General features: G+C 44.3%; 1 protein-coding gene across 1 annotated transcript in view; it reads left to right on the top strand.

Moving 5' to 3' along the window:
• Positions 1 to 186: 186 nt before the first annotated feature.
• DDX31 (DEAD-box helicase 31) overlaps positions 187 to 14,621 on the top strand; it is a 72,949-nt gene continuing 58,514 nt past the window's right edge. The window contains 6 exon segments of the mRNA XM_029202929.1: positions 187 to 541; positions 5,683 to 5,939; positions 6,046 to 6,121; positions 7,134 to 7,177; positions 8,491 to 8,561; positions 9,485 to 9,549. Coding sequence (XP_029058762.1) covers positions 446 to 541; positions 5,683 to 5,939; positions 6,046 to 6,121; positions 7,134 to 7,177; positions 8,491 to 8,561; positions 9,485 to 9,549 — 609 coding nt within the window. The 5' untranslated portion in view covers positions 187 to 445.

Below are 14,621 nucleotides of genomic sequence, written 5' to 3'. Positions count from 1 at the left end.
CCACCTCAGCCCCCGCCGCGGCGTGGCCAATCCCCAAGCCCTTTTAGGGACCTCCCGGGGCAACTAAGGTACTGAGGGAACAGTAACCGGGCGGCAAAGGAAGGAAACATTGGTTCGATGGGGCACGCCTCTTCTTGTTTCTCAAAGGAATTCAAAGAACTGCACGGCATGAACTGTGGGGTTGAGTGTGACTTGACACCCCCTGCCATAGGCCAAGCCACTAGGGACGCCAAACGGGGCCGCCGCCTCGCCCTGGGGCCCCGGGGCCGCGGCTTCGATCTCTAGAGGCGCGGGGCCGTGTGTTCGCGAGCTCTTCGGGACCCGGAAGGCGCGCGGGCGCAGGACCCGGCGGGGCAGCTACGCGGGGTCCTCGCGCACGTCTCACGTGGGTCGGAGCGGAGTGGCGGTCCCGGTTCGCGAGGTCTCGACTCGTTTTTCCGCCGGCATGGCAGCAGCCGACGGAGTGCTTCCCCATGTTCCCGAGTCCCGGGCCGCAGTCCCCACGACGTCCTCCAGACCCCGCCCAGCCCAGTCGAGGCGGGTGAGTTCTGACCCAGTTTCGGATTCGTTCGCACCCGGGGCCGCGGCGCGCCGGCGCCTACCGCCTTGCCTCTCGGTCGGGGTTCGAATTACTTGCGGAGTTAAGAGGGGAAAGTCAGATATCGGGCAGCTCCTGGAGGAGTCGCTGAGCGACACGTGTCTGAGGCCGGGACACCATTCTGCGGAGACGTTCTTGGAGGGAGCGGAGCGGCTGTAGACGGGCGGGAGGCTGGCGCGGGCTGCTAGTTGGAGGCAGGGATCTGAGACTGTCACTCGGAGAGGTTTAGGAACTGAGGCTCGCGCGAGAGGCCCAGCTTGTCACTTACCAAGAGCATCTCTGAACTTTTTTCAGCCGCCCTTTCCTCGACTCTAAGGGTCGTTTGTTTCGGGAATGAGGACTGGAGACTAGAAATTTCTTTTAAGAGTTTTCAAAACGGGTGTATTTTCATCCACGTGCAGTGAAGGGGGGAAAGAAAATACAACTCATCAATATAATCCCCTCATTAGGTGAGAAAGAAAAAGATGCCTTAAATTTAACCCAAGCCAGAGCTGAAAATTAGTTTAAGATGGTTGACTTAGCTCCTAGGAAAGAGGAGGGCTGCAGGGCAGAAATCTGTTGGGAAATCATGTTGCCTTAATGACCAGGAAGGTTACAGTTTGGTGCCAAGGAAAGTGGGGGGGGGGGCGGGGGGCGGTTCTCGAACAAGCATCACTTAATGCCATTGAAAAATTGCCAAAGTTCAGTTCAGTTCCTTTCAACCAATGTGGTGACGCTGAAACTCCTTGAGTTCATATAAGCTCATATCAGCTTATACCCACTGTCTGGGTTATTGTCTGGATTTTTTAGTGATAATCAACTTCAGGATTTAGAGGCTTGTAAGGACTTTTCAGCTGGGTGATGTTGTAGCTGCATCTATGCCGAGGGGGCGGGGAAGTATCAGTACCAGCGAGCCAATTGGGAACGTGGAATTTGGAGTGGGACAGACCTGGGATTTGACCTTGCAGCATGCTAGCTCTGTGACCTTGAAGAAATTACTTCACCTCTCTGATCCTCACTTTTCGTATCCATAAAATGAGAACAATAATTTCTACTTCATATAAGGCTATTATGAAGATTAAATGAAATAATATACATAAAGACTCTGTACGTTTTCTGGCCCGTAGGAGCACTTAATACATGTCAATTATTTAAAAAAAAAAGTCATATTGACTCCATTTTGGGTAATAGAATTGCTACATCAGGAGGTCAGTAGGGTGCTTGTGCCATGTACATGCCTCGTAACTAACACATAGAAAGCACTTAGTAACACTTTGTGGAGTGAGTTGAATAAATAAATGTCAGCTATCTGGTTTTATGATTGCTTGAACCACTGTGTCAAAAGGATGTTCATCAGGTGATGATAACTGTCTGCAGCGGTCTTGTCTGCACCTACATTTTTGTTCATGTCTTGAATGAGAATTATGTATATGCCGATCAGATTTGCTAGTAGCCTGAATTGGGGTTGAGTAGCTCATATACTGGACTTGGAAAGACCTTGACAGCTTAAATTATTCTCTATCTAATGCTATGCAGAATGTTTTTTCTAAAAAAGAAAAGAAAAGAAAAACATACAAATTTATTGTAGGAAATTTGGAAAGTAGATTAAAAAAAAAAACAAAACCCACCCACGATTGTCATACTCAGAGATAACTCTGGGTAACATTGTGGTATATATCCTTCTGGAAAACAAGCAGAACAAAATTGGGATCAAACTATACATGATGTTTTCTAACCAAACAGGATACGCTTACTGGATGGTGTTGTAGCATTGTTGTTAGGAACCCAGGGCGTGGAACTAGTGTCTGGGCAAAGCCTTGATCCCTCAGTGATCCTGTGGCAGATTACCTCACTTCTCTTTCTCTGTGTTCTCATCTTAAAATGGGATGAGGCCAGTACCCTATGGACAGATGACATCATTCATGTAAGCATTTAGCATACTCCCTGGTGTATAGTAGCTACTGAATATGTTTATTAGTATCAAAGACATGGCATGTAGACTGGTAGGGCGGGATGGACCCTAGAGGTCACCTGCCATAATCCCCTCATTATGCAGGTGGGGGAGCAGACTCAGGCACTTGCTTATTTTTAGAAGATCCAGATGTGTCCCTGCTCTTCTCTGCTCAAATGCCACCTCATGAAGCATTCCTGTATCTTTGCCTCCCTTCCCCTCGCTGTGGGCCATGGTAGTCTTACTTCATGTTTTGTTTTTTTTGTTTGTTTGTTTTTTGGTTTTTTTTGCGGTACACGGGCCTCTCACTGTTGTGGCCTCTCCCGTTGCGGAGCACAGGCTCCGGACGCGCAGGCTCAGCGGCCATGGCTCACGGGCCCAGCCGCTCCGCGGCATGTGGGATCCTCCCGGACCGGGGCACGAACCCGTGTCCCCTGCCTCGGCAGGTGGACTCTCAACCACTGCGCCACCAGGGAAGCCCTTACTTCATGTTTTGTGCCCAAATAACCCTTTGTCTGTACCTCTTCTGTAGTACAAATACAGGTTTAGATTTGCGATTTTACACTTTTGTCTCTTCCGCTAGTCTGTGACTTCTTCAAGGGCTTGTCTAACCTTTGTATCTTCAGAACCAAGCTACTTGACGGTGGCCAGTTTTTTAAATGAATGTGTTGTGGATGCTGGTGGGGTGCGGGGGAACTAACAAATAGAATAGATCCAGATCACGGAAAAGGATAATTCCATCACGTGTTATTCATTAATCTTACAATTATTTATTGAGCACTTACTTTGTGCCAGACGTGGTCCTGTGCAGGGGATTCAGTGCAAGCCTGGGACAGGCTTGTCCATTTCTTCCAATCTAATGGGGAAGACAGACATCACACAATGAATTATGTGCTATATTATTTTACTGAGTGCTGCAAAGGAGAATAAGGGTGCCAGGAGAGCCAAGAGCAGGCACCCTGGTTTGACAGGTGGAGAGAGGAGGTCAGGAAAGGCTCTTCCGAGGACGCAGCAGGTAGCCCTAGATCTGAAGGATGAGTATGAGGGGAGGGCTGGGGACATGGGTGTAGGAGTAACATGTGCAAAGGCCCTGAGGAGAGAAGGAGCTTGGTACATTCTAGGAATTTAAGGAAGTCCAGGACAGCAGAGGGTAAAGCTGAGACTGGTGAGATGGGCCGAGGTTAGATTCTAAAGGGCTTTGTAGCTCTCATTACACGTTTTCAGTTTCAGCCGAGCAATGGAAAGCCTGCCTGATACTGTGCTTAATTCGGAACACTTGCCTTTAGAGAGAAGTTGACATGGGAATAAAGAGTGACTGGGATGGTAAGGGATCTAAAGTTTGTGTCCTGTTTGGGATATTTAGTCCAAAGAAGGAGGAAAACGAGGAGTGCTGTGATGAATGAAGCAATGTTACATACAAGAGTTGCCGCAGAAAGCAAACTGCAAACTAGTAGACGGATCTTCTAGGAGACAGGTCTTGCCTGAATGTCAGAAACAGCTTCCCAGCCCCTAGAACTTGGTTGGGGACAGAATGGGCTGCCTCATGGGATGGAGGACAGTAGGAGGAGGTACAGGCAGGAGCTGCAGGGCCACCTGTCAGGGGGTCTGGTGATGGGAAGTCCACACATGCGTTGGGGGGAGAGGCCTTTGGGCCTTTTTGTGCTCCAAGAGCCTGTGGGTCTGTAAACCAGGTAAGATCTGCACATTTCATTCCGACCTGAAAGTTGACTTCAACTCTTTTTAGTCTGAAAATTTGGGACTTCGTAAAAATAAATTTGTAAAATTTGTAAAATGAATCAGATCAGTACCTACTTCATTAATACTAAATATTAATACTAAATATTTGAAGTTGTATGTATCGAATTACTTAGCTATAGGAGCCCTTAGGGTTGCCAGGAACAAAGAACTATTGTTATTGCTAGGCTAGTCAAAAGCTGACAGTCAGGCTTCCCTGGTGGCGCAGTGGTTGAGAGTCCGCCTGCCGATGCAGGGGACACGGGTTCGTGCCCTGGTCTGGGAGGATCCCACATGCCGCGGAGCAGCTGGGCCCGTGAGCCATGGCCGCTGAGCCTGGGCATCCGGAGCCTGTGCTCTGCAACGGGAGAGGCCGCAACAGTGAGAGGCCCACGTACCGCAAAAAAAAAAAAAAAAAAAAAAAAGCTGACCGTCGTGGCTAAAGCAACCTGATGTGTACACAGAAGTCATGATTTCAAGCCAAGAAGAAAATAACATATTCCAAGAGAAACCAGAACTCCAGAATAACAATTCCTAGCTACTCACAGGATGTTTTTATATTCATGTGTAATGTAAATTGGAAGAGAAGGCCAAGGAAAATAGAGGAATTGGATGAACTTCTCCTAGGGGAAGTTTGGACATCCTACATTTAACAACATTCATGTTATGGAAATGAGAAGCAACAGGCAAGAAAATGTCTCATGTTGTAGCCTGTACTCGGCGATCAGACAGGGAATGGAAAGGCGAGGAGAGTTGGAAGTAATTGTGATAGAGGTGATGGATGGAGCTGAATTCTCATTTGGAATGGAAACTGGGAGGAGGAATCGCCTCCAAGCCATCTGAATCTGGGGGAGCAGCTTGAGGGCAGAGAATGACAGCGATCCAATCGCTCTGGGGTAGAGCGGTAATGAAGGTTTCCGCTTCCTGGGCATAAGCTGGGATGCAGCTTATGTAGTCACCGATGGGCTTTGTTGGTGGCAAGAGAAAAGATTCATTTCCCCTCTTTCTTGTTCTTGTCGTGTACATGGATTCCTAGAGATTTGGATTGACATAGCTTGCACACTTCACAAGGTGGGTCCTCTCCTCCCTGCAAACAGATTCCATTTGTTAAAATTCAGCCTGAAAAATGTTTCTCCCTTCTTGATTATCTTGGTGGAGTTGAAGGTTAAGATGATTGGTGAGGTCTAGTAGATGGATCAGCTGAGGTTTCTGGGTTTTTTTTTTTTTTCCTTTTTGGGGAAAAATAAAAGGGTTGAGTCAAAGAATCTGATTGCAGACCCTAAACTGTTGCTTGACATATGGGGCGTAATGAGCTCTGCAGGGAGAGATGCAATTCTGTGGGCAGTCAGGCTTCACTCTGAGGTCTGTTTTCATGGACTAATGCATCTCTTGTCGCTCTTTCCTTTTGGGAACGATGCAGCAAGCAGCAGCCACCAAAAGAAAATACCAAGGGTCCAGTGAGGCTCCCCCAGCGAAACGGAGGAGTGAAACATCATTTCTCCCGGCCAAGAAAACTGCTGCTAAAGAAACTCCAAGGACTTTTAAGGGGAAGGCACAGAAAACGTTTTCTCTCAAGAGGTCTTCAGCTGGTGCGAGTGGTGGAAACCAGGAACGGAAACCGGGCATTAGGACTTCATCCCTGTTTAAAAACAACCCTGAGATTCCAGAACTCCACAGGTATGTCCATGTGTAGACACCCTTCGAGAATAAAAGGAATTAAGTGTCTTCTGCCTTTTTCTTTGTTTCTTGGAACTGATGCCCGCGTCTTGTTCGTCATTTGCAGACCTGTAGTAAAGCAGGTGCAAGAAAAAGTGTTCACTTCAGATGCTTTTCAAGCCCTGGACCTCCACCCACATCTAGTAAGTATCCCTCCATGTTTTATTGGTGTGTCGATTTTTTCGGTCTGTTCATTCAGAATGTCTGTGAAATGACAGTTCTAGGAAGAAAAAAAATCAAAGAATGGTTATTTTTGCGTCAAGTTACCCGGATGAACTCAGATTGCTAAGATGCTCTTCCAGGACCATTCACGTGAACTTAGGAGTCTGTTCACTGTCCGCACCCCACTCCCCCTCTTTTTTTAAAGAACTCTAAAGACTTTCCTCACCTCATTCACTTTAGGACTGAGACTCCACATATCAAACTTGAAATCCACCTCATAATTACTGGATAGATAATGACATCAGGGCTATTCTGGATGGCTGATGTCATAGGGACCCTAGGAGAGGGAACTGAACCGGCATCTTGCTGTTAAGGGAGTTATAAATAATTGAAGGAAGAAGGGGCTCTTTAAACATGCATTTGCTACAAACAAATGGACACTCAAAAAAAAAAAAAAACACCAACAAAAAAACCATGAATGAGTGTTCCAGCCTTACTTATGAGTAAGGTGAGAAACATACATTCACTTTTAGGGAGTCTGGATTTCCTTGGCTCATATGGTCACAGCTTACCTACTCCTTCTTTCGGGTGGGTTACCTATACTTGCTTTCTCACCTACGGGTTGGAGTGGCGTTTCCCAGCCTTGGTACCGTGCATGCCTGGGGATGGGGACTCTGCGTCACGGGGGCTGCCCCGTGCGTTGCAGGATGTATGGCAGCATCCTGTGTCTCTACTCACTTAATGCCAGTAGCATCCCCACCCGCAGTTGTAACAACCAACGATTTCTTCAGACATTGGGAGGTCCGGGGGAGGCAGTGCTCAGAACCACCCCCAGATGAGAACCACTGGGTTAGAGGAACTTGATTTGATCGTGGTCATCCATTTTTACCCCAGTATTTTCCCCTTTTTTGCATCCTTATTTGCATTAAATATATTTGTCCCAAAAAATTTGTTAAAGAAAAGTTTTGTTTTGTTTTTTGTCTTTTCTCTTAGATTTCCACAATAAATACGGTTTTTAAAATGTCTAGTATGACCAGGTAAGAGCTCTGGGTCAGTCTTGATTTTCTCAGGGTTTGAGTGGGTATAAACAGATGAAATCTGAATTGTCTGTGAAGGACAGCAAACTTGTGTCTTGGCATTAGAGGACAGGCCAGATTATTGACCCTCGAGGGCTGGGTAGCTGCTCAGCTTCCCCACCTGGGAGATGGAGGGACTGGGTCTCCGTCCCCTTCTGCCCTCAGCTCTAAACTGTAAGAGATCTCTGGTCCAGAAGATGGTCTGCATAAGATCCCACTGTTGTCTCTGCTTCCTGAAAATATCTTGTCTAGAATACAGAATTTATCTTGTCATTTCTTAGTAGTAAGAATTAGAGTCAGCTACAAGATAGGAGTAAATACTTAGTTGGATATAATGGGATGCTGAAAAAAGTTTTTAAATGTTAGTGACAACTCCTGGAAAACAGAAATGGAGTGGTGACAGGTGTGGGGCAGAGATGACCCCCTCTCTTTGAGTATGTATGCTTCTGTACATTTTAATAAGTCACCTTTCACTTAGAAGTAAACATTAATAAGAGTATCAAAGAATAAAATAAGAAACCCCTTTATTATTTTTTTGTTCAGTCTTAGCAACCAAATGTAAGTGATTTCCATACCCTTCTGGACTTTTTATTTTATTTTATTGAAGTCTAGTTGATTTACAACGTTGTGTTCATTTCTGCTGTACAGCAAAGTGATTCAGTTATACATATATATTCTTTTTCATACTCTTTTCCATTGTGGTTTATCATGGGATATCGAATATAGTTCCCTGTGCTGTGCAGTAGGACTTTGCTGTTTTAGTTGTTTGTTTTTGAGTACACACGTGGACGCACGTCTTACCGTGTCCGTAGCAGTCATATTTGGTTTTCTAGAGAACGGACAGCAGTTCCTGGCTGTCTGTGTGGCTCACAAGCTTCCTTTCACTCTTCTGCTTGGGAATCTTTCCATAATGTTTTATTGTTTGATATTCCCTGGTTCAGAAGGCAGGAGAGTGTGTGGTGTGCTTTTGTGGTGGCTCCAGCTTGTCATCACGCCTGTCCCTTTTTTCTTTTTAAGTAGTCCAGTAGAATGGCCAGTCTCCGGCTTGCCTCAACATTTGCAGCCCCAAAAGTTCCAAAAATCTAACTGAGGTTTTATTCTTCTAACCATCAGAGCTTTCTCAGCCCTTCCCATGACTGTTTAGGTAACCTCTGAGGCGGCAGGTGATAGAGCCTGCGGTCATCGTGTTTTGTGTATCTTGCATCTCTGCGTGTAAGCATGGGCAGGTGGTGCTTTATAGATAATCATGTGCTCTTTCTTTCGGGCGGCCCAAGCGTTCAGAAGCAAAGTATCCCTGTGTTGCTGGAAGGCAGAGATGCTCTCGTGAGATCCCAGACTGGCTCAGGTCGGTTGTCATTTGATTTCTGCCCTTCCTCCACGGTCGTGTGGTGGGTTGTGTAGTGAGGTGTCTGTGGTGGTGGCGGCGGCTTTGTTTGGTTTGGGGGAGGGGCGGCCATGCTTGCTTCTGATTAGAGCCCTGAAAGGAAGGGGATGATCAGTGGGGCCCGTGATCAGGAATGATCAGGAAGGAGTCAAGTCTGCTATCATTTCTCAGAGCCCATCTCAGGGCTTTGCCTGGTCCCACCATCTGTGGCCAGAGCTGCCTGTCTTTACTCCAGTGGGTGATGACTATTTCCTTCTGGTATTAAAACAGCCTCGCTGTGAGCACACGCTGATCGGATGCCAGCTGTTTTGCTAGAACACGGAACACCGTTCTGGCGCCTTCCAGAACAGTCTGGACTTGCTCTTCTGACCCTCTTGTGCTCTTAGTGGCAGGTCAGCTATTCTCTGCTCCCCCAGCTCAGCCACCTTTCAGGTGGGTGGAAGCCCAAAGTTTTTGCCATCCTTGGTTTCTCCTTGATCTTTAGAGGCCAGCTCTGGGGTTTCAGACTGGCTGGCTTCTCACCACGAAAGCACCACGGAAACCCCTTTGAGAGGTTGAGGTGACCCCAGAGAGGGAGTTTTCTAGTTTCTAGGGACAGTCATTGAGTTGAGCTTCTGTGTGACCTCGGAAATGTCTCATTGTCTCCCTTGTTAGACGTTAAAGGGGCTGAAGGTGCAGGTTTGTTAGAAGTACTGAATTTACAAAGCAGAGCTAGGAGTTGTGACAGACAGGTGGCTTCCGTTTCCACCCGGATGTGAGTGCACTTTTCCTGTCCCCAGACTTCAGGACGGCCCAAAGGTAGCAGTGCCGGTTCGTTTCCTGTCTCTGGTTTTCTGACATCTACAGGCTCTGTGATTTTGATTGCTCTTGTTCTTTTTTAAAAGGTAAAACTCTTGCCTATTGCATCCCTGTGGTCCAGTCTCTTCAAGCAATGAAATCCAAAATACAGGTGAGTAGAAAGTGTGTTTTTCTGGGAATTCCCTGGCAGTCCAGTGGTTAGGGCTTGGCGCTTTCACTGCCGAGGGCCTGGGTTCAATCCCCGGTCGGGGAACTAAGATCCTACAAGCCGCGTGGTGTGGCCAAAAAAAAGAAAAAAATAGAAAAGAAAGTATGTTTTCCTGTTACTGTTCACAGTGCATAAGAAGCCGTCAAACTGAACCAAAGCAGTAATATTGGGACCAAAAGAATCTTTTCAGTTAGCTTTGTTTTCCTGCCTCTTTTTAGTTCATTTATTACATAAGCATGTTGCATCTGAAGACCGTGCTCAGAGTGGAATAGAATAAATACAAACAAATGTAACAGTCATCCTAGTAGTTCTAACAGGGAATGTTTGTAAGATGCTCCCCCTGTGTCAGACGTCGTGCCGAATGCTTTGCTTGTGTTGTCTTCTTGACTCTCTAACTACCCCAGTCCCACTGAGTTGGAAGGTACTACTATTATTACCTCGATTTAAAAAAAAAAAAAGAAACAAAAAAAGGAGGCTTGAGGAAGTTAAATAACTTCCTGTGGGGAGTGATTGTGGAGCTGGGTTTCCACCTCCGTTCTCCTTGTCTCCAGAGGCCAAGCTCTTCTGACTGAGAAAGGTGAACATTGTATTGAAAACAGTGGTTTGTCATGAATAGTAGAAGTGAAAATAAGTACCCAATTAGCGGGTGTGACGGTTGGGCCGCCTTGTATTTAGTATTTCCTAGGACCTATCTTTAGTTGCGAAACACACTTAGCGCCTGGGCCAGAGGGGCCAGAACTGGGTTCCTTGGAATGGTCCCCTAGGAGGCCGTGTGACTGCCATGTTCCGTGGGCATAGTTGTCATCTCCAAACCCAGCCCAGAACCTCACAAATACACCCTGGTTATTCTCAGTTGAGAGGAAACAGTGAGATCAGAAATAGGAAGAGAGATGGGTTCACAAACAGGTGATGAGCTAGTTGGTTACTTTTTCCTCAGTTGCGACACATGCAGAATTAGGTGTATATTGAGCCTGCCTGTTATTTGAATGACAAAACAAATAATGATGGCGTTGGATTACAGCCCACAGTCTAAAACAAATACCTGTTGAGTCCAAGCTGATATAAATGAATTATTGAATAAATAGGCGGGACGAGGGAAAGCCCTTCCTTATACTAGAATTCCAGTGAGTACTTGTAGGACATTATCGTTTGGCAGATGACACAGGAATCATCAGAGATGCTAAAATGAGTGGATGAAAGTGTGATGAAAATGGGATATTTACACAGTCTCAAAGTATGTATCCAGAAGATACAGGAAAAAGATGGTAACTTTACAGTGGGGAAGCCTGGCTGGTGCCACCTTAACCAGGTGGTTGGATGGGGCCTCACCAGTGCCGGGATATGTCGGCCTAATGTGTCTCCTGATAGGTGCGTGAAGGATGAAACAGTACTTCTCTGGTTTTCTTGCCAGAAATGCACAACTCTAATTTAGTCATAAACATCAGACGAAGCCAAGTCAAAGGACATTCTACAGAGTGACTGGCCAGTGCTCTTCAATGGTATTAAGGTCACGAAAGACAAAGAGATACTGAAGAGCTACCCCAGAGTAAGAGAGACAAAGGAGTCATGACAGCTGGATGCTGCGTGGTCCTGAATCGGGTCTTAGTCTGGAAAAAGCATGTTGATAGGTCAGTTAATGAACTTTGAATGAGGCTATAAATTAACTGATAGTGATGAATCAGTGTTACTTTCCTGTTTGATCATTGTAGTGTGATTCTGAGAATCAGTATCATATAAGGAAGCTGGGGGAAGGGTGTAAGGGAGTTCTTTGGACTATTTGTGCAATTTTTTGTAAGCCCGAAATTATTTCAGAATGAATACGTTTAAATGTTACTTAAACTTTATTTAAATGATTTTTAAATCAATAAATCCTCCACAGTCATCCAAATGGTGGAACCTTATATAGTTATTAAAAGTGCTGTTTTCTTCAGTTTCTGTTTGTGAACTTGACAGGCATTCTTGCCATGTTGAAAAGGCCCGTTATAAAACAGTATGTATAATATGACTGCAATTTCATAACTAATAATTCTACATTTGTATACATATATATGTGTGTACACACACAGAGATGAGAAGGATGCTTTTCACACTAATGCCAGTTTTCTCTGAGGCGGGTGAGTGGGCATTCTGTTTCCTGCAGGTGACTGATGTTTTCTTCCATTGGGCACTTTGCAGTGCGGTGGTTCATACGAGGGCCTCAGCATCGTACCCGGTGTAGGTTAGAGAAGAAATGTGAATTATTAGACCAGTGTGGTAAAGTCTCATCCGTTTAGATACTCCAGGAGAACTTCTAGTAGAGGGTTTTTTCTTCCTGGAAAATTGCAGAGTTTGGGCGTGTACTTGATCTGGCGTGGGTCCTACAGTTCTGGCCCAGCTGTCTCATTTGCTGGATCCATGAACGGAGGACAGGAGACATGCGACTACATTCCTCAGGTGGACAGCATGGCGGAGGCTCTGCTCAGATCCTGGGTCTGAGTGTGACGTTAGCACATCACCTCATCCTGGTGTGCCTCGTGGGGGATCACGGCGGTGCCTGTGTCCTGGGGTTGCCAGGAGGATTCAGGGAGTCAGCGCACGGGGAGAGTTGAGACCTGCTTCCAAGCGCCTGGTGGTGATAATACCTGCTCCCTAAGTCTCCACCATCATTGTCAGCAACAGGGACGTGTGGCTGGTTTGAAGGGCAGTGTTCTGAATTGCTTAGATTCAGAGCATTAACCAACCATGTCGTTGTTCTTATTTACTCAAGTATTTTTTAATATCAATAACAGCTTGTTCTATTAAAGATTGGAATAGTCTGTAGAGACGATTTAACAAGCCCAAATTTAATTCACTTATTTCAAGTGATGCTCAGTACAGGCCCTTGGAGTTCATTGTAAACAGATTTGACCTGTAAAAAAAACCTATCTGGAGGGAGCAGCAAATTCAAGGCACCAGCAGAGTCTTCAGCTACTTCAGATGACGGAATGAAAACGGACTGCTTTTCTGTGTTTTCACACTTTCAGCTCTTTGGGCTCTGATTTTTTTTTAACATCCCATCCATCCTTCCTCACTCACTTCTGCCCTGCGAGGAATTGATTGGTCTTTCTTCTCTGTGTAGTAACACCTTTTGAAATGTCAGAATCTCTAACACTGCTGTGTTGATACCGTTGTACTAACATGTTTACTGTTCCTCGCCCGGCTTCAGCGCAGTCTCGCAAAGTCGATGTTGAGTACAGACGGCTGTAGTTTGAATTCCAAATCCTTTTCTCCTTGTAGGTAAACGTTTCCTATGCAAAATATGAAAACCATACTTGTAATTTAGTTTGCTGCTAAATCTGTGCTTAGCTTTTACACTAACGTATTCGATTCATTCCCTAAGTGTCTGTGAGCCCTTGGGGGATGCAAGGCACCGCTGACTTCCTGGCCCTTGTCAGATTACTTTGTTTTCTTCTATTATTGTTACTGTTACTTGTAGGTATAATGTACATGTTAAAAAAATTTGAAGAGCGCCAAAAAATATACAGTGACAAGTAAGTCGTTCTACTGCCCCTTGCCCTGAGTGGCACAGTTCTTCTCAGGATGGGATGGTCCTTATCACCAGTCTCTTGTTTAATCCTTCCAAGGATATTCTTTGCATATAAAGCAAATCTGACTATACATAGTTCCCCTCCCCCTTTCGTTGAAGTTTTTGTTTGTTTGATACACAAATGGTTGCTTGCTGTGCATGATTGTCTGTGCCTTGCTTTTGTTCACTTAATATGTTTTGGGGATGGTTTCTTATCAATACCGTGTTGACCCGCCTTGTTTTTTTAATGGCTGCCTAGTCTTCCACTGTAAGTTTGTTCCATAAATTATTGTCATTCCCTCGTTGGTGGAATTTACATTGTGTTCAACATTTTGCTACAAACAAAGCAATTAAACAACTTCTTTATACACACGTGTGAGTCTCTCTTTTTGAGAAATTCCTATAAGTGGAGTTTGCATTTTTATTTGGTAGATAATACCAAAATTGATCTTTAAAGGAGTTACACCAATTTGGATTCCCACCGACAGTGTATAAGAGCTCCTGTGTGCCTGTGCCTTTATCAACCCTATCGGCTGTTTTATTTTTGCTCATTTGACAGGGGAAAAATATTGTATCGTAGTTTTGATTTGAATTTCTCTTAGGAGTAAAGTTGAACATCTTTTCGTACATTTAAAAGCCATATTTTGAGTTCTTATTTCCACAAATTAGCTGTTATATCCCTCTCCATTTTTCTATTTGAGTTGTTGGTCTTCTTTATTTTTATTTTTAATTGAATTACAAACTTTCTTTATAAACTAAGAAATTGGCCCTTTCTCTTATGTGTGGCATATTTTTTTTCCCCACGTTGTCATTTGACTAATTTTCTTTAGGTATTACTTTTCCATTCTGAAATTTAAACATTTTTATGTAATAAAATTTATCACAGTTTTATAGTTTCTGAGTTTTATGTCATCCGTAAAAAGGCCAACTTAATTCCAACTTTATTTTTCTAACTTAATTTTTTTTCTAAAAGGACATTTGAATTATTCATCTTTTCACTGCTGATATAAATTGCCTCATCATATTTCCTGACTTTCTATATGTGTTTGATTCTATTCTAGGCTGTATTTGTTATTGTAATCTCTATGTGCTAGCATCAATTTTTTAAAACTACTGTAGATTTAAATTGTCTTATCATCTGATGTTGTTCAGAAATGTCTTGATTATTCTTGCACATTTATTTTTCCATATGAACTTTGAAATCAGCTTGTCTGGTTATATATATTATTTTTTATGTGCGTATGTATGTATACTTGTGGCATGTTTTAGATACTTTATATATGCATAAATATGCATGTTCATGGCATTTTCATTAGAATTACATAACATTTATGGATTGATTTAGGGGGAATTAGCTTATTTGTAATATTAAGTCTTCTTATCCAAGAATAGGATACATTGTTCCATTTATTCAGATTTTATTTTATGTGCCTTAGAGGTATTTAAAATTTTTTATTGTATAGATTTTGTA

Source organism: Monodon monoceros, unplaced genomic scaffold (genome assembly GCF_005190385.1).
Source record: "Monodon monoceros isolate NGI ecotype Baffin Bay Population unplaced genomic scaffold, NGI_Narwhal_1 Super_Scaffold_5, whole genome shotgun sequence".
NCBI classification, from domain to species: domain Eukaryota; kingdom Metazoa; phylum Chordata; class Mammalia; order Artiodactyla; family Monodontidae; genus Monodon; species Monodon monoceros.
Note: the sequence above shows the minus strand (reverse complement) of the source record. Positions and strands in the feature narration are given on the sequence as shown.